This window comes from Botryllus schlosseri, chromosome 11 (assembly GCF_051294905.1).
Source record: "Botryllus schlosseri isolate E-star chromosome 11, Bs_hap1, whole genome shotgun sequence".
In the NCBI taxonomy this organism is placed as follows: domain Eukaryota; kingdom Metazoa; phylum Chordata; class Ascidiacea; order Stolidobranchia; family Styelidae; genus Botryllus; species Botryllus schlosseri.
This window is the reverse complement of record NC_137246.1, coordinates 6,993,036-7,011,445: the sequence shown is the minus strand read 5'-3', so window position 1 is coordinate 7,011,445 and position 18,410 is coordinate 6,993,036. Positions and strand designations below refer to the sequence as shown.

The 18,410-nt window shown below is 40.6% G+C and overlaps 1 protein-coding gene across 1 annotated transcript; it reads left to right on the top strand.

Moving 5' to 3' along the window:
• The first annotated feature begins 671 nt into the window (after positions 1-671).
• On the top strand, positions 672-18,201 carry LOC145451164 (E3 ubiquitin-protein ligase TRIM9-like). Its single transcript, XM_080329662.1, has 11 exons — positions 672-1,331; positions 3,317-4,138; positions 4,413-4,508; positions 4,571-4,693; positions 7,460-7,570; positions 7,642-7,795; positions 9,203-9,342; positions 11,973-12,111; positions 13,452-13,576; positions 14,533-14,714; positions 17,500-18,201. Exons 1-11 carry the CDS (start codon positions 1,221-1,223, stop codon positions 18,143-18,145), a joined length of 2,649 nt encoding a protein of 882 aa, XP_080185788.1. The 5' UTR covers positions 672-1,220; the 3' UTR covers positions 18,146-18,201.
• The last annotated feature ends 209 nt before the right edge of the window (positions 18,202-18,410 follow it).

Genomic DNA, 18,410 nt, shown 5'->3' with positions numbered 1-18,410 from the left:
GTTCGCTTAATCTTCTTGTAGCACCAGCAACTCTTTAGCTGCTCTGCAAAGTAATCCGGTACTTATATCTCATGGTCACTTCGCGATTGATTGATAGACATGTCTAATTAAATAGCTTGTAAAACGAATAAGCACTATCCCGTATTAGAAATCAACAACTCGCAAGTATAAGCTATTCAAGAAACTCGTGAAGTCGGTGTGGATGTTGAATGATATGGTTGGCCAGGTCATGGTCACTGATTGACATGTCAATCTTTGATTACGTGAGAACCAATAATGCAATCATTCACTAGTTCTTAATACTTAATTGATGTCAAATAATCACAATGCAGTGACCCTTCGCAATGACTATATTTATACCAATTTCGCCCCATTGTAGTAGTATGGAACTGGCTATTCAATGAGTTCAGTGCGCGATAGTAAAAACGATTGACCTAATTCCGTATTTAGCACTGACTGGACGGATTAATATTTCCCGCCTTTGACTAGCATGTTTCCAAAAAGTTTCATTGGATTTGAAAATGCGGCTGGCGGTCTCATGCCGTGTCCGTTTCGAAGAGTCGCCATTTTCATCACCGTTGTCTCGCTGGGGTTGAGATTGACCTGAAGCATCTAAGTGATATAATTATATGTTTTGAAAGGAATTGTCAGGAGCTATTGGAAAAGCTAATGAAGTTCCGCCGAACATTGGATATCGCGTCACATCTCACAGCCACTTCTCTCGACGCTGTTTGCTTTGGAGAGCATGTCTGGCTCTTGTCTCTTCACCCTGCCGTAACGGAAAACGAGAGTTCTGCGATAGCGCACCCATAGTAACTCGAAACGCAACGGTCGTATTGATATTCATTTCAGAGTCCATTGTAGTAGCAGGAAAACATAAAGATTTGCGATCCGACAAAGCCCCTGACGGAAGTACGAACAGTTGGCAGCTTTCTATTTATAAGTCGAGAGCAAATGCGGTCGTGTCATGTTGAATTGAGGTAGTCGGTAAGATAGCATTTGACGTGGTTGCGTTGCGAACGTGTTTTCGTCGGTGATTGCAAGATATATATATCATGTCTAATTGTCGAAATCTAAATCGTCATTGTGTAAATATGGACAGTTGATAATCGTTTCATTACTTCAGAAACTACAACGTCAGTTGATGGTAAACTTCGAGCGTACCCGCATGGTAGTAGTTTATAAGATCATTTTTGAAATAAGAAGGAGTCGAATTCAAAATGGGAGAGGAATTGAAATGCCCGGTATGCAGCAACCTTATCAGTCAACCTGCGATATTGCCATGCTCACACAAAATTTGCCATCAATGCTTCGAAGGAATACTATCCCATGTAAGTGTACAGTTGGTTATCTTTGCTCTTAGTGTGTTGTTCTGCAAGTTGTAACACGATGCTACCAATGATGTTCAATGGAGCGTGCAGAAGTATCCGTATATCCTATAATCATACTATCACGATGTAAATTGCTATACTATAATCATGGAAACCGCGTAGCCCGTAGCAATATAGGTCGCTCAAACTGTCTATGCTTCAAACACTGCGCCAACAGAAACGTTTTTATCGTGACACCTGAACCAAGCTTCCAGTCTAAATAATATTATTGCTCGCTTTTGCATAACTTATTCCGATTTCGCCTTTAGTTCATGTCGATATTTACAGAGACATTACAAAAAGATTTCTAGTTTTCCATGTTATCAATAAATGCGTGGCTCGAATTTACGGTACCTATTAATGTACACAAATATTTAGATAAATCAGTGTGCTGTAGATTCACATGATATCTATATTTAGATGTATTCAAAACATTGCAATACTTCTATGCTAACAGCGCTAAATATTCACACATATACAGTAGGCCTACATACTATCCGGCGAATCAGCATTTCTATACTTTTGTATTGTATGAAGTTTCTCAGTAGTTCTTAATTGCTCTAGCTAGTTAAATTTATTATTGGCCAGATCCCCCTTGCGATAATTTCCGATTTCATTTCTTTCGTCTGGCAAATGGCTCGATTCGCTACGTCACGATATCCGTCAAACCCTTTGCGGAAGAGAGGAGTGTTATTTGCATCGTATCTAATGTCGTCACCACGTAATAGGATTAAGTTTAATTGACGGGATAAAAAATCGTCCCGTTATGACTCCACAAGACGCGGGTCGGAAAACTATGAAACCCTGAACGTTGAAAAACGTTGTTCTACATTACGGCCATGTACAGTAGGTTAGCGCTAAAGCTACTAGTGATACTTCGGTCAAAGACGCTCTGGTCAGTCATCTCTGTTATTTAGTTCTTACTTGAGGTGGTCAAAGTAGTAAGTGTTGCTATTCAAGTAGAAGTAGAAGTAACACTACTCAATTACAAGTTGCGATTTGCAATACACGCCAAATCTACTTCAAGTGGAAGCACACAATGAAACGTTGAATAGTATATTCATATTGAAATGAACCCGAATATTTTCGGCTGACACTCGTCAGGGCAGGGGTAATCGTCTTAAAGGTCGTCAAGTTAATATTGTCAAAATAAAAATCTGGTCGAGGGATCGCATAGCCATAGGCCCACTATTAGCAGTTTTACAGATTGGCTATTTCAAGCTAATGTTATGACAAGGGTTGCATTTAAAACAAATGGTTGTTCAAAACACATTGTTTAAAACATGTTTTAAACAGTGTTTTAAATAAAGGCCTTTTTAAAAAAAATGTGTTTTTTAAGTTGTAAAATTATACCATAATTGTGTAAATACTTACCAAAGAACATCTTGTATGAGCCTACGGACAACTACCACCCGATACAGCCGACGTATACGAGATGGGATGGTTGGAACCCTCAAAATTGTCGGTTCAACAGCTATAGTACGTAGATATTTCGTCAAAAAAGCTATATTTACGATATATTTTCAATTGTCACTGTCAATCCATTATGACATCACAATTGGATATTCGTGACGTCATGACTAAAAAACAGTGAAAACATGTTTTAAACATGTTTGTATTAAATTGATTTTTGTTTTAAATGCAATCCAACGACAATTTAACTCATAAAGTGATGCAAACTTGACTAAATTCAACTTTCCCCGTAAAGTTTTAATATCCAAAGGTTAAAAATAAGTAAGTTTGCCCATAACATTTTAGAAGTTTTCAAAACATAGCCATTGGATAAGTATTGCAAGTGGACAAAATCTCCTTAAGTACACCAAAAAACGTAGAAATACCCCGTTACTGACCACCTCTGGTTATCGCGTATAAAAATAATACACTAGAGCAGTGCATGAGTTCGACTATCATCACATTTACAAACACAACACTCAATGCCTTTGCAGACTGCCGCAAACGCAAACATCAGAGCGGGAAGCCATATCGAAAATGGTACCTTCGAAAGAGACCCTCGCACGAACGGCCGGCCTAAGCTCAGCGATCCCGAAAGCGGCTACTCCACCGCAAGCAGCGACAGCACCACCGGCCGAATGCAGTTTTACGGCGGAGTAAACGACGTTTCCGAACGCGGGCAACGGTACGAGTTAGGAACGTCACCTTTCCGTGTGCCGCAGTTCGACCCATCTTTCACTTGTCCCGTATGCAAACGACGCATTCATTTAGGCGAGCCGCCGACTCGCGAAGGTCGAAAAACACCGGCTCGAAGTCGCCCGCACAGCCTCGAACTTCCACCAGTTGAAGTAGTCAACGACTATCAACGCACGGGCATCGATATCAAATACTGCGAAATGTGTGAAGTAGGCTCTTCCGTACAAGCCATGATCAGATGTGAACAGTGTCAAGTTCGATACTGCGAGGAATGCCTTCACCAGTACCACCCGCCCAGAGGACCTCTCGCGTCTCACCTGCTCATAAACATCCGCCAGAGACACAACTCCGGTAGATTCCGGACTAGAAAGATATCCGGATCTCACCCGACAACGCCGACTGTTCACGAGCTGCCTGCGTTCGATCAGATTGACGATTGTGACGTCATAAGCGGCGAACAGAAAGGAATCAGGCTGTCGACTTGCGCGTTCCATCCGGAGGAAAACATGACGCTTTTCTGCGACGACTGTAGCGTGCCGGTTTGTAACCGGTGCGTTTCGGACGGGAGACACGACGGGCATTGCATTAAGCCTATTGGCTCCGTGTATGAGGCGTATAAAGTAAGCCGTTCATTAATTTTAAGCTTTGGTAAATATGTTTGTTGTTTACTCGATACCAGAGGGGGTCAGTAACGAAGTACTTATACTTCTACATTTCTACTTCAAGTAGATTTTGCCAACATGTAGTATTTCACCACGAGTAAATCACCCACGAGTTAACATGACTTCATCTATTGAATCTACAAGAAAAACTACTTATTTTTCGGCACGATTTCAAAAGAAGAAAATACGTAATTTCTCCGCGAGATATTAACAAACAACTGCTCATTTTCAGGCGAATTTAAGTCGGGTTATGAGCGGTTTATCATCCAAAGCGAGACTAGCGACCAACTTTATAGTGCAATTGCGAGGGATTCAGACGGAACTACAAGTGCGTACACGTTTGTTTTTAATATAATGACAATGTGACACTACAGCGTGATCTCTATGCAGAACAATGCCCGTTCCATCGAATCTGCAGCCATAGCGAAATGCGACGCGATCATAGAAGCCGTTGAACAGAGAAAACGGGATATATTACAATCAATCAACTCTGAAAAGGAAAGGAAATATAAGGTGAGAGAACCGCACTTCGAGGCAGACCTGGACGACTCGAAAATTTCCAGCTTTTCCAAATTAGATTAGAATTAGAAATACAGCTACAAATGTTTTTTTTCGAATTAGAGAACAATCAGAATAATAGCTACACAGTTATTTCCAAATTTGATAAAATTTGAATCATAGCAACACAGTTTTTTTCAATTAAGATTAGAATTAGAATCACTAAATTCGCGATACCTTGGACATTGAAGCAAGTTCCGTTAATATCAAATCATAGTTCGTTCTTATGAGCATGAGAATAACAAATGTCTTTACAGCAAGCTTATTGGCCCGTTTCGCACTATACTGTTCTCCTGTAACATTTACACGAAAACTAAAAATCAGGTTAGATTTAAAATTGGGCATAAAAACATTTCACACATTAGATTAGAATTGGAATTGGAGAAAAGAAATACTTCACAAATTAGATTAGAATTAGATTACCGGCATTAGAGTCTCATTAGAGTCTCATGAGTCTGCTGTGAGGCTACTTTGCGATACCAGATTGTGACGTCATTGTGTCGTATCGTGTACCTCAGCGAAGCCCCTGGTCTGGGTACAATGATTCGAGTCCAATAGTGAGAAACGACTTTTTCGAGTGCTGGAAATTATACGCTTATACACTTATCAACAAGAATCGCGGTTTCGATACTATTTACAACTGTGGAAGTCCGTAAACCTCGATTAGGCGTATCGCAGCATACGAAACGTGTACCGGTAGTACAAAGCTACGTACGATGGTGGAAATGATATATCTGTGACGTAGTAATCAATCAACAGCATTGTCTCAAGGTATAGATAACTAACCTACGTAGGTCGTTATCTATACTTAAAGTGCAATGAAATCGTCATGGTCGAAAAAATACCAAATCATCTTCAATGTGTTGTTAAACTGGCATTATATTCTTTGTAGTCGCGGAAACGAATATATTTGAACCTTTCAAGTCATACATACTGTTGTGACGTCATAACCAGTGATACTCGAATACCCGACTCGACTCGAAACCTATAGTACGCGATTCACAATCGAATCACTCAGGTATACTCGATTTTGCCCGGCCCTATACTTGTTAGAAGATATAATTGAAATCTTTGCCCATGATGGTTAACCTGTGGTCAACTGACAATTGGGCATGGGCAATGGGCATACAAAAAGCGTTTGAAATGACGTCAAACTGCAGCACACCACCAAGCTCATATACACCTCCATAAATAGGCATATTATATTCGCATTCTATTAACATTCTAGTCAAGCCAAAAATTTGTGTGCTGATGGGGACTCATGGTTGCGTCAAAATACAATCGAAAGTTGAAATGTTTGTATAAGTGTGTAGATTTTAATACGTCCGTTGTATAAACGCGACGATATGATCGCTCAAATGTATGGATGCGTGTCGTCTTGCGGCGCGATGACGTACAAATATCAATTTGGTCAGTTGGGATTGGTGGGTTGAACGACTCTTCGTGTAACGAGGTCGAGATCGGTGTTACAAAACAATGGAGCTCGAGTCTGACAATGTTTGACTAGAATTATTGTTTTCGCAAAGAAAAACATAACCCAATTTCGACCCATCGAGGGTGATTACTGATTAATTGTTTGACGCAGCTTTTGTTTCTTTACGATACTAAACTCCTGACTCGAAAGAGTTTCTTTTGCGAGTGTATGCACGATTCATCCACTTGATACGATATTGAACCTCCGTCAGCTATCGTGATGGCAGATGTATATTTCCCTTTGTCACTCGTATTTTGATGACGACTTCGTGCCATAACGGTATAAATCCCATCGCGTTGAAAGGTAACAGTATAAATCCCATCGCGTTGAAAGGTCACACATTGTAAGACTCTTTTACAACGGTAAGAAACCTTTATTTACTACGAGACATGAATGTAGGACCCAAGAGACAGGAATTTCCGACCTATCTTCCGCTGCAATTGACAACCCAAACCACAAGTCTATAAGCTCCAATGGCTAGTCGGAGATTAATTGGAAATCGCTAAATATTTCGACATGACTACCAACTATGAATACTTTGACCATAGCTAGCTTAATGTCGTTTAGATCCGTCTTATTACCACCAAACGAATACGAAAAAGCCATCACACTTTCATTTGGGTGCCTTGGAGTCGACTTTTCTCAAAATACGCCAACCAACCTGTGCCTGTACAGAAAGAGTTTGTGTACCATCTAAAAAATAGTACATTGAGCTTAAGCGCTCTCTCCGCCCCGATCATTCGAAATTTAATGCCGGTGACGTCAAATTTTGTGATACGATTGTTGATACACAAATATACAATGTCCTTTCCAATTCTCTATTAGTTGCCGAGTGCCGACGATGACCCCTGGCGAGTGCCAGCCGAAAATATTCGGATTCATTTCGATATAAATAGACTATTCAATTGTATATTGAAGTTCTATACCTCCAAGAAGCTCTTGAAAAAGTGTGTGTCCAAAAAATTAATTTCTGAAAATTTGGTTCCATTAAACTTACCGATGCTGCAAAAGATTTGCCACTATTCTGTCAGCGACAAATGTCCTGTCTATCGGGCGTATTATCATACTGTTTTATGCTCGAAAATGACACCTTCGCGATTAGGTTACTTATTGCGGTGTAAAGACAAGTTTTCACTTTCATACCGTGTAAATAGATTTGCAAACGGTTATCTTTCATCAAATAAAAACCGAACAAGTCCACTTAGTCCAGCTCACATGTGTAATAACGCGGTGATATTGTTTACCAGATCGTACGCGACCAACTGCAATACTCCACCATGAAATTAAAGCGCACCACTGGACTGCTGGAATACTGCATTGAAACCATGAAAGGCAGCGACGCGACCCCGTTCCTACAGGTGTCGAGACAATCGCTCGCGTTTTCCGCTTATGACTCTTGCATAAACAATAACGTTTCATTTCCTCGAAGGTATCACCTGGTCTTATACAAAGGGTTTCCGCCACTGACAAACAATGGAACGAAGACGAGCTGGTCGCGAAGTCAAACGGCGCGATGAACGTTGATATTGATTCTGGCGAAGTTCTGAAAGCGATTGCCGAGTTCAATATCACTCGTCGCGGAGGTAGCTGTCCTATCATTTCAAGTTTGTTTGTTCTGTACCGTTCAATGCACTGGAATACAGAGTATAAATAGAATACCGATTGAAGAACATAGTTGGTTATATAAAATGTAGAAGCTTAATATTTTTGCGTATGTTTCCTTTCATCGTAGGTATAGTATGAGGTAGGGTTACCATACGACCTCTTTTTTGACTTTTTTGAAAGTGTCCTCGGTGGACGCCAAATTGTCCTCTTTGTTGAGATTTTGCCCTCTTTGTGAGAATTTGGGTTAAATATAGGGTAAAACTCGACTAAGACACAGTAAATCAGCTCTGAAGCACGCCGGCTACTTCGGGAGCTGAGCCGGAAAGATGACCTTTTTTTAGTCAACCAACGACTTGGTCGAGAAAAATTTACCAATTTGCGGATTTTACTCCAGTATTGTAAAGGCTGAAAATTTTGAAAAAGTGTCCTCTTTTCAGATTTCTAAAATATGGTGGCCCTAGTATAGGGTAGAAATGACACCATAATGAATGTTGTACGTGTGCCCAAGTAATCTCCGGGTCGACTTGAGAGATGCAGACGAATGTGTCTTGTGTACTGCTATACAAGACTAGCCTACTATGCATAGAAAGAACTCTTTCATGTCTGGGGATTGTTAGCTGTGCGATCAGGAGAGCTCTTATGCACTTCACATACTTCAAAGTGTCCTGATTAGTAGGTGTATGGCTGCTGCTCTGGAATACTGGAATATTCTTCAATTTCCACAAATCTCACTGCTGTTATAGTATTGAAACGACATGCATCAGTAGAATCGAAAATATACAAGTTTCATGTGTATAGGACTCGTGAATACGATTTGGAACCTCAAAAAGTTAGCGTGGTCCTGTAAGAATATATTCAAATTTAATCCATGATCATGATCAATCGTTTTCGTAAAATTTTCAAATTTTACAGTCTATCAAACTCAGGGATATTGGCATATGTATTCCTATATAAAACTACGAGAATTCACCGTCATTGTTAAAATCTTGGCACATCAAAATGACTGTCTCATTTTTGCAGTGTAGGGGAAAAATACAGAGTCGTCACCTGGCCGTGAAAATCATGTTGCAATTATGCGCGAGCACGAGCACAATATTTTCAAATTCCATTTAGTTAGCGACCTTTTTGTGTTTTGAACTGACTACAATATATGACTTGCCCGTTTTGTCGCATTGGTCAAGGGATCTCAGAGGCAACCTTTTGAGTCTCATAATAACATGTATTTATCCACCTAGACGTGACGTACCGTCTATAAAATTGGCAGCCACCTCCCGTATAGCATAACTCGTGTCATCCATGTTCAAATGTCAACCACTATACACCGATAGCAGCACCTCCATTACACACGTTATCGATAACACAGCGTTCGTTTCCATGTATTACAGCTCCCGAGAAGCCGATTATTAAAATCAGCGAATGTTCGGCGGTTAACAACACGGTTACATTATCATGGGCGGCGCCGGTATTGAGCAGAATCGATGCGTACATCCTTGAACTCGACGACGGGGCTAAAGGACCATTCAGGGTACGCGTGCTATTATATCTTCGCGTAGTTATAGCGAAGGGCAATGTCTAGTGCGCGTAGGTACTTTGTTTGTTAATCCAATCTGCCCAATTACCCGGGCGTAACCGCTGTAATTGTAGTGCTCCGTAACCGCTGATTATGTTGTTATGCGATGCTTATTGCTTGAAGTATAAGAATTATTTAAGAGCGTATTGTTGTTGTTGGTGGTGTTGCGATATCATGCATCGGATATGCACGAGATATTGACTGTCTCTTCGTGCGTATAGTCGATATATATCGTCTTGAATCTTAATTTGAAATATTGCGGTTTGTTGAAAGGACTATACACTCCTATGCCATTCCTGGTATTGTATCGTAGCCGCACATTCTAAACCTATTTTGGAAATATTACAAATTGGCCGCTTATGGGATAGCGAATATGTGTATCTTATCAAGGAAACATTCTTACGATATACCACCTGTATATCTGATATAATGCGTTTTGAAACAAGGTCCTGGTTGTTTCGTAACAGGAGTTTCGAAGCACAGCACACCGGTAATTAATTGTATATGTAATATTTGCCTTCGCTAATTGGCACCTTTGAATCGTTAGGTGCGTCAAATCACTGATACGGAACTGTATTCAAACCATCCGTGAAATCGTTCTAATGTAGATGGATAATTGGATATGGTATAACGGTGGAACGATCACAACGTCAGGGATAGTATCTGTGGATGTGGTGACGTTACAATATATTCACAACCAGTGTCAACGGCTACTGCTACTGAGAATCCAATCTATTCCACAGCGACCTAATTTGACGAATTTAAGGGAGTCGCATTGGGCATAGGCGACAGACATAATATAACGAAATAGACGCGGATATAGACGACCTGGCCGCTACCGTGATTCATTCCACCATGAATCATATCTTTGCAAATACGGGAGTCAATGATTCTAACAGTGTCTGAGGTTGCTGCTATGATTTCATTTTATTGGGTTCCTTGTTCTCCTTATAAATCTGTATTGTATTTAAAAAGTTCTGCGAACATGTTTTGGTTTCTTTGGCTGGTGTACAAACGCAAGCACAATATGCATTGAAAATGCTTGCGTTAACATATTACCACATGAATCGTTCCCACCTCTCATATTGGGTCATCCGTCAACAACCTTCTACACTGATAAAATCTAGCAAAGCACATGTATGTGAGTGTGTGTCCGACTGTGCATATGTATGTTTCGCATATCAGTCACTACTGACTTAATATCTTTAGCTATAGTCGTGGCGTGGGGCGCAGAATGTGCGGAGAACACACCGCTACATCTATGTTACATTTATAGACACCGTCATATAAACGATTTAATATGTGTACGATTGTACATGACGCACTTTATCATGGTTCTGGAAATTTAAGTCGGTACTTATTCGATACAAAGGCAATTAGCTTCCATATATTCCTTGCCCAGACCGAGAGTAGTGGTGTGTTGCGGAACCTTCTTTCACTATTATTAATTTTGAACTTCAAGACTTTTACGTGATCTGCACAATAACAAGACTATAAATAGAAATGGAAAGGAAGATTCGGCAAAGTGAGACGCAACAAAGTTGCGTCTGAAAAATAATGCCAGTCTAAGCCAATCATTATTAATCAGAACGCAGGAAATGATAACAGACTTCAAGACCCCTTCCCAATGGCTAGAGGTTTATTTAGAGGCGGTTGTGGTAGGGGTCTGAACAAAGTCTAGAAGTTGGCGGTGCTAGAAGCCGGTTGCAAGGGAATCATAATAAAGAATATCGGCCTGCTGTAAAACTGTAAATGACCATTGTAGTCGAAAAGCACCAGGAATACCACTTGTAAATAACAACAACTGAATTCGTATGGGAATCTGAGATTATAGCTACAGCGGTCCGTGGACATATGACCAATGAGCATGCGACCATTTCTCTGCACTAGCTCAAAATGTTCACTCCCACAATAATAGATTTTCGTCTAAAATTGTAACATCCACATGCGTCCTGTCACCAGCAACAAAGAAGTCAATTGTCTATATCTGTTATATGGAAGTCCATACCAACATCACTACGGTAGCCTACCTTCCCTACCAATCCTTTAAAATGTAATTATTCCGTCAACATCTCTCCTTTTACTGACCCCCCCCCCCCCCCCTTATCCCACTCCGAATTTTTATTGTCTCAATTACGAAATTCAACCAAGTTAGTAAATAACATCCGTATTTTCTGAATGTACGTTGGGATCAGACTAGTTGACCTACCTAGCGTGATATCGATCGCATTATGTCGTATCATGTTGTAAAATTTTTTACTTATTATTTTCATCCGACAATATGATTTTCTTTTTGATTCGCCGGATCAATAAATATATCTGACTGCTTCTCTGACACTTGAGCGTGTGAGATATAGTTTGGGTTAGGGTTGATTTTCCGGTATTAAAGTCACATGCTCAAATGTCGCATGCATAACTGTCGTTTATTATTGTGTCGCATTCTCAAATCACTGGCAACCGCTAAGCACCTTTCCGTCATTGTGTTCACATTACTCAAAGTCGTTATCGCTTGTCGTAAATTCCGTGCCTCCTACGCTAGTTGTACACGTCACGCCTATAAATCAATTATTACTATTCTTTTACAGGACGTCTATCACGGCAAACAAACTGCCTGTACAATTGACGGCTTACATTTTGATAGCGTGTACAGAGCGCGGGTCAGTGCTTACAATAAGGTCGGGAGGAGTCCGTGCAGTGACGTTGTTCAACTGCAGACATCGGAAGGTAGGCGGTGTGCTGTAATTGCTGGACTAGTCACCTGACGTAACATAGGTGATCAGTAGGGCGTTTTTTTTTACCTGAAAAAAATGAAATTTTGACCTGAAAAATCCAAATTTTGACTTTTTTTGACCTAAAAAAACTGAATTTTGACCAAATCTTGACCTAACGTATGCAAATTAGGTGTTTTCCCACATACTGTTAAAATTGTACCACTTATCTTCATTTCTGGTTGGATCTGACTGTCCTAACGAAGTAGTTTGGTCTGAAAAAGCGTTTTTAGCTTAGAAACAAGCAACTTTTTACATGAAAAAACAATATTTTTACGAAATCTGGCCCTATGAAGAATTCCAGTGGTTACAATATGTATTATGGTAGAAATAATTAAAATATTTTGTAGTACGAGAGATACTTTCCAACGTTCTTGGGTAGAAAGTGCACGTCCTTACTAAGAAGCTTGCCAATGACGTTCAACAGCAGCAGTTGTTGGCTGACAACACTCAAGTTGTGCGTACACTGCTGGTCCTGGTGACAAACCGTGTTGTTCACTCTGACAATTTTGTCTACATCACAAATTTTCATCATGCGCTTCTTAATATAAGAATGATGCAATGCACAAGAAGTCTTTCTTCAGTTAGGATACTGCGGTACGTTGACCATAACACCATGTCTACCTATTATTTGTTTTATTTCACCGTTCATGATTCACAATGAGCAAACGATTAGCCGTTTACAACGGTAGGCCTATAAAATAGGCTACCAGCGGTAAAATTAAAATATCAAATTATAAGTTCACCGACAGTGCAAAATCGACGATAAAAAATGATGAAGCGTCAAAAATTTTTGACTCCATGAAAAATTTTGACAAATTTTGACCTAACGCTACAATTTTGACAAAATTTTGACAACTTTCGACATGTCAAGAAAAACCGCCCTAGTGATCAGTAGGGCTGGGCAAAATGATTCAAGAACTCAAACTGAATCGAGTAATAATTGTAACAAGAGATATATATCAACGACAATCATAGTTCCAGCACTTTCTTCCCACCGTTGCAACCTTGAAACCTCGATTAGTCGTATTACAGCATCTTAAACTTTTTCTACTTGCACAACTTCCTCAAGGTCAAGGGGTTAGTTCCAATTCTATCAGAATATTTTTCAGTCATATCAACTTGCTTTTACAACATTGATTATGAAGGGGAGAACGTATAGTTTCGAAATATGTATGTATCTCTTATGAACTGTAGTCAAATATAGCCCTTCAACCACGGTAACTAAATATATTATACTCATATGCTTTCGAAAATTGCACATATTTGTAGCGTCATTAGTCTTCTTGCTTTCAGTCGCCATCTTCCGGATGGACCCTTCGCTTTCGCATCCGGATATCAAGTTATCGCAGGACTGTTGCACGATCGATTGCAAAAGCACGGACCTGAAAATATGCATCTCCAACACTTGCTTTTCCAAGGTTTGTGAACTGTATTCTACGCGAGTACCGCGTATATGTGTACGGGTAGGTTGACGTAGAGGTCTGGAACATCCGGCCTGCAACACAATTTCGTAAAAGTATGTAGCATATGTTTCTATGATTAGCAATTCATTCACCTCTGTACAAAGATATTGACACAGCTATCTGTTTTAAATTGGAATATAGGTCGATCCCTATCACTGACTCCCTTACATATTTTTACTGGAACATAATTTCAAGTAATAATCCGCACATATATCTAATATCTATGCCTATGCTTATGAGAAAAAATGAGCACAAAGATTCTAGCTCTAGTACAAGGATGAACGGCGGAACCACGTGACAAGAATGAAGCAGAATGATTAATTTCGCAAAATGACAGATGTCCAAGAAAAGCGAATTTCTATACAATATAGCAGCTATGGTTCAGAGCATATGAATACTACGAGTCTGCTCTTGACATTACTGTAGCACGATCTGACTTATATATTCACCTAGTTAGCTACACGATCCGCTTCATTTTGATCGCGTGTCTTTTTTACGTTATTTTCTGTTACTTTGAATTCTCTATATAACTGTATACGTGATTTTTGTTTACACATGCTCTCTGCCAAGGTGGGTGTTTGATTGAAAGACTATACTCTAAATCGTTTCGACTCCTTTCTATCTTTTTGTGTTGTATCGCAATCTTTTGTTGTTTTGAAATGATGAAATCATTGATAGATAAAATTGAAGTCACCAAATATCATACATCTTGGTCACCACTCGGCGAGTACATCTATATGGCACTCTGCATATGACAGACACAAAATTTTGACTTAAAACAATTTACATTTGGTTTGGTCACCACACATGGTGGTGGTTGATTTGATTTCACGGATCCCTAACGCTTATAGAACGGACTACCATAGCCTATACTGTGCCGTTCGGTTATCACGTTCCGCGATTCTCAATAGGGTATCCATTACTGGGAATACTCCGTTGACCGCTACGAAGGATCAGACCCAGACATCGCCGTGGGCGTCGCCACTTCAAAAGTCGACACTGATTTCATACTGGGCAAGGACGCGCACGCGTGGTCGATGTACGTAGACGCCAATCGGACGTGGTTTCTGCACAACAACGTCCACTCGTCCAGGTACGCTTTCTCCTTGATACCGCTTCGCGTTAGCTTAGTGCGATTTTATTTTGTTTGCACCTAATCTCGTCTATCCGGTATTATCGTATTTAAACTTGATATGTGCTTGTGCTATCACACCTAATAGTGATATCCGCCGAAACATTTCTTTGCACACGGCTTGAAAGCTCCCACTATACATCTATCGCTAAGCTTGTGACGTGCGCTGTTGTTTATGGTATTCATGGTGCTTCGACTATACTACGGTCATTCACATCAGCCCAATACTCGTGATCTGCCGAATTGTAGCACGGCCCACTTTCGTTCTAGGCTTTTGAATGGCGTATTGATATAGCGATAAGGCGAAATCCTTGCACGAAGGCGGGCCGTACTACAATCCGAGTTATTCGATTCTAAATCTAGTGTTATAGGCTTCGAGTTGAGTCAAGGCATATCGTGCATTACGACTGCATGACAGCTTGGATTATTTGAAAAGTCCGAATACGCACCTTTTTGTGACCACAAACATAATATGATGTAGCCTATACAGTATACACCATACATTAAAGATAATTTGGAATTTTTCGACCTCATCAATTTCATTGCGCTTTGACACAATGCTCGTCACTGTTTCACAGAAATGCCGTAACGCTTCTATGCTAACGTGCATAGCTTTGTGCTATACATGTTTTGCATGCTATGATACCACCGATCAAAGTTTTCTAAGGTAATAATGTCAGTACCCGAAAATCTCGGATCTTACTATACTCGACACGAATCACTAGAGGTAATACCAGGGATATCCCTGGGTAATACTCGGTTCGAATTCGAGTAATCGGCTCATTGTGTCGAGTCGAGACCAATGATTGCTCATGAAACTACTAACGCTAACGCTACTAATATAGTGTTTAAGCACGTTCCCTTTAATCAGCATGTAAGTTGTTGTATAGTCTTTCCGCGGATGTAAGTTTCAGTGGGAAATTATTCGAACACGTCATGTTGCCGTAATCTTCACTTCCACTCAGCTAGTGTGTCAGTTTATGGTAAAACAAAGTTGGCAACGCTGGCATTCATGGAAACGACTTACTTAGAAGTCACGTGAAAATCTAAATTCGCGATAATATTTTGTCTTTGGCTTTTTCCGTGATCGTGAATATGACAATAAATTGGCAATGAACAAACTCACGAACCCGCCATGTCGTCAAAACGTCTAGTCGCGGCCGCGGAGGTTTTGAAACGCTTTCGACACCAAATTCATGTTAATCGCTTATTATCAAACGCTGTCTTCATTTGTTATCTGTTGGAAATTTTCCCAATACTCCTCTCTACCGCATGGGTTTCCCATTATCCCCGCGTGATATCAATTCATCCTGTCACAAGCTTGTCGCGGACGCTTGCAGTTCGTGCTAAATAGTTGGAAGCACACTCAAGTTTCTATTGCAACTGTAGTAGCATTCTTACAATTGGACGCCTTTATTATTCGATTTTTTAACAAAGGCACATCATGTTCATTGCTCATTGACCGATAATTACTGTCGGTTGCCATCCATTGTTGAAGTTACGCGTAATACGAAAACTATACGACTCGATTCAATATTGAGTTTGAAGCAATCTGGCTGCATTTAAAATGGGCGCGGTCGCACCTAAGCCTCGATCCTTGACATATTTCGATCCGAAAGGGGTGTGTAATCCTATTATACACAGCTCGATCACCGCAAGATTTATTCAAGCATGATGGAAACATGCAGAAATTGTTCAAAACATTGGGCCTTCACTGTTTTAAATATATAACACCAGCACTCCGCCGGTCAGATCTCGGGCGAGTGATAGGACATTGTGACGTACTTGTGTTCACTACGTCACCATGGATCCGGTACGTCACATCATTATATTAAGTGATCCAGTCTGCCTTATATTTCAATTTTCCAGATAAGGTCAAGGGGTTAGGATTAACGTTACCGGTTGCTGTTTCGATACAATCGCTTCTCAGTATAACCAGCATATCAAAGCTGCGTATTTGTAAAATATTCAAACCTTTCGTTTTCTATTTCTGATATACTACATGTAGATAGGTCTCGTCTACTATACAAATCTAATACTGTATTTCTACTACTGCACTACTATTGCAAGGGTTGGGTACCCCAACCTGTGGTCCGCTAGTTTTTCTAATGTGGTCCGTGGTGCTATTTCCTAATGGTAAATATTGATATTGAATAAATATGTTTGAATATGTGATTCCGCAAAATAAATTAGAATTCCTGGTGATTTCTAATGAATTTATTCCCATTAAACTCATTTAAATCTAATTTCCGTATAAATTGCCCGGGTTTCTGGATGGTCAAGTAAAAAATAGAATTTTATGTCGAAATAAATACTGAACATGTCCACTCCCTCGTCAGAAGTAGCTGCTGCCGTTAGTAATTCTATCTAAAGCGATTCCAGAGATCATAAGCGAAGGTTGGACCTGGCTTTTTGGGTTCGGCTAAGCCCGGTTCGGGTTCGACTTCAGAAAATATTTCGTGCGTGAATCGGTTCGAATGACCAGTGACCACTCGACCAATCTAAGACATAAAATTCGTAAAGATTGTCGATCCGTCGTAATCTACTTCTTGGCATTCATTTCTTCAGAAATTTACAGATATTTCATTTTCCCTCTATTTAAAAAAATAGTTGTAAACTGAGAGTCACAGCGTCTACTCGCAATTGATTAGGAATTTCAAGCATTATCTCGAGTTATACTTGAGCATCATCAATCACAACTTTGACCACCTGTGTTCCGAACTTATACCAGCCTGTTTAATTTCAGGTTAGAGAGCGGCGTACAAGTTGGCTCGCGACTCGGAGTGCTGCTCAATTTCCAAAGCCAAACAGTCACTTACTTCGTGAATCAAAAGCAACGTGGCGAGCCTGTATCAATCGCCACCTCTGATTCGTCGAGACAGTCGTCGTCTGCCAAATCGCGATTAATCCACCCTGCCGTTAGCCTGAACAAAAACGTTCAGCTCACTTTATGGACTGGCTTGAGGCCTGCGTTTCACGGCAAGCCTGCAGAGTCGAACTCACCCGCAAATACGCTACGCAGGCAACAGGACGAAGGTAGGCCTGGTCAGGAAAAGTTTTTAAGGCCAAGCACTGTGAAAATGCGAAGTCAAAGCAGCTTCGATTTGAAGGCGCAGCCCGGTGAGAGGCTCTACCATTCTCTCCCACCAAAACTGGTGGTTAACAAACCGCCGGTTCAACACCTTCCGCATACGTTGAACAAAAGGCATAGCGCGATGGTGATGGACGATCGGCAAGCCCGTGGGTCATTAGCCTCCAAGCCGCCGCTACAACCCAAGCCCAAAGTATCTCCGCGAATGGAAGACTTGGCCGGTGGCAGACGAGAAGGGGCGTCGGAATGTGTCGGCGAGGCGCCGGAGATAAGAGTATGGCCGGAACAAATTAATTCGTGAACGAGGTCTATGACTGATCATGTCACCCAGTGGAAAATAAACTTTTTTAAAAATTATTGTCAATTTGAAATCAGGCTTCACGGAGTGAGTGGCAGTGTGTTATTGATCATGAGCCAGGGGTTAAGATATTGAGTCTCATGCATACAGCTATTTGGCCAGGACGTTTCAGTATTATTCGCTATGTTAGTATTTTTATTGGTCAAACACCACAAGTAGGTCGGGCTGGGCACAGTGATTCGAGTACTCGAATTGTAATCAAGTATAA

Coding starts and splice junctions, on each gene's coding strand:
- LOC145451164 (XM_080329662.1), top strand. CDS start 1,221: ATGGGAGAGGAATTGAAATGCCCGGTATGCAGCAACCTTATCAGTCAA. Junction 4,139..4,412: donor CCGTGTATGAGGCGTATAAA/GTAAGCCGTTCA, acceptor GCTCATTTTCAG/GCGAATTTAAGTCGGGTTAT. Junction 7,796..9,202: donor CAATATCACTCGTCGCGGAG/GTAGCTGTCCTA, acceptor CATGTATTACAG/CTCCCGAGAAGCCGATTATT.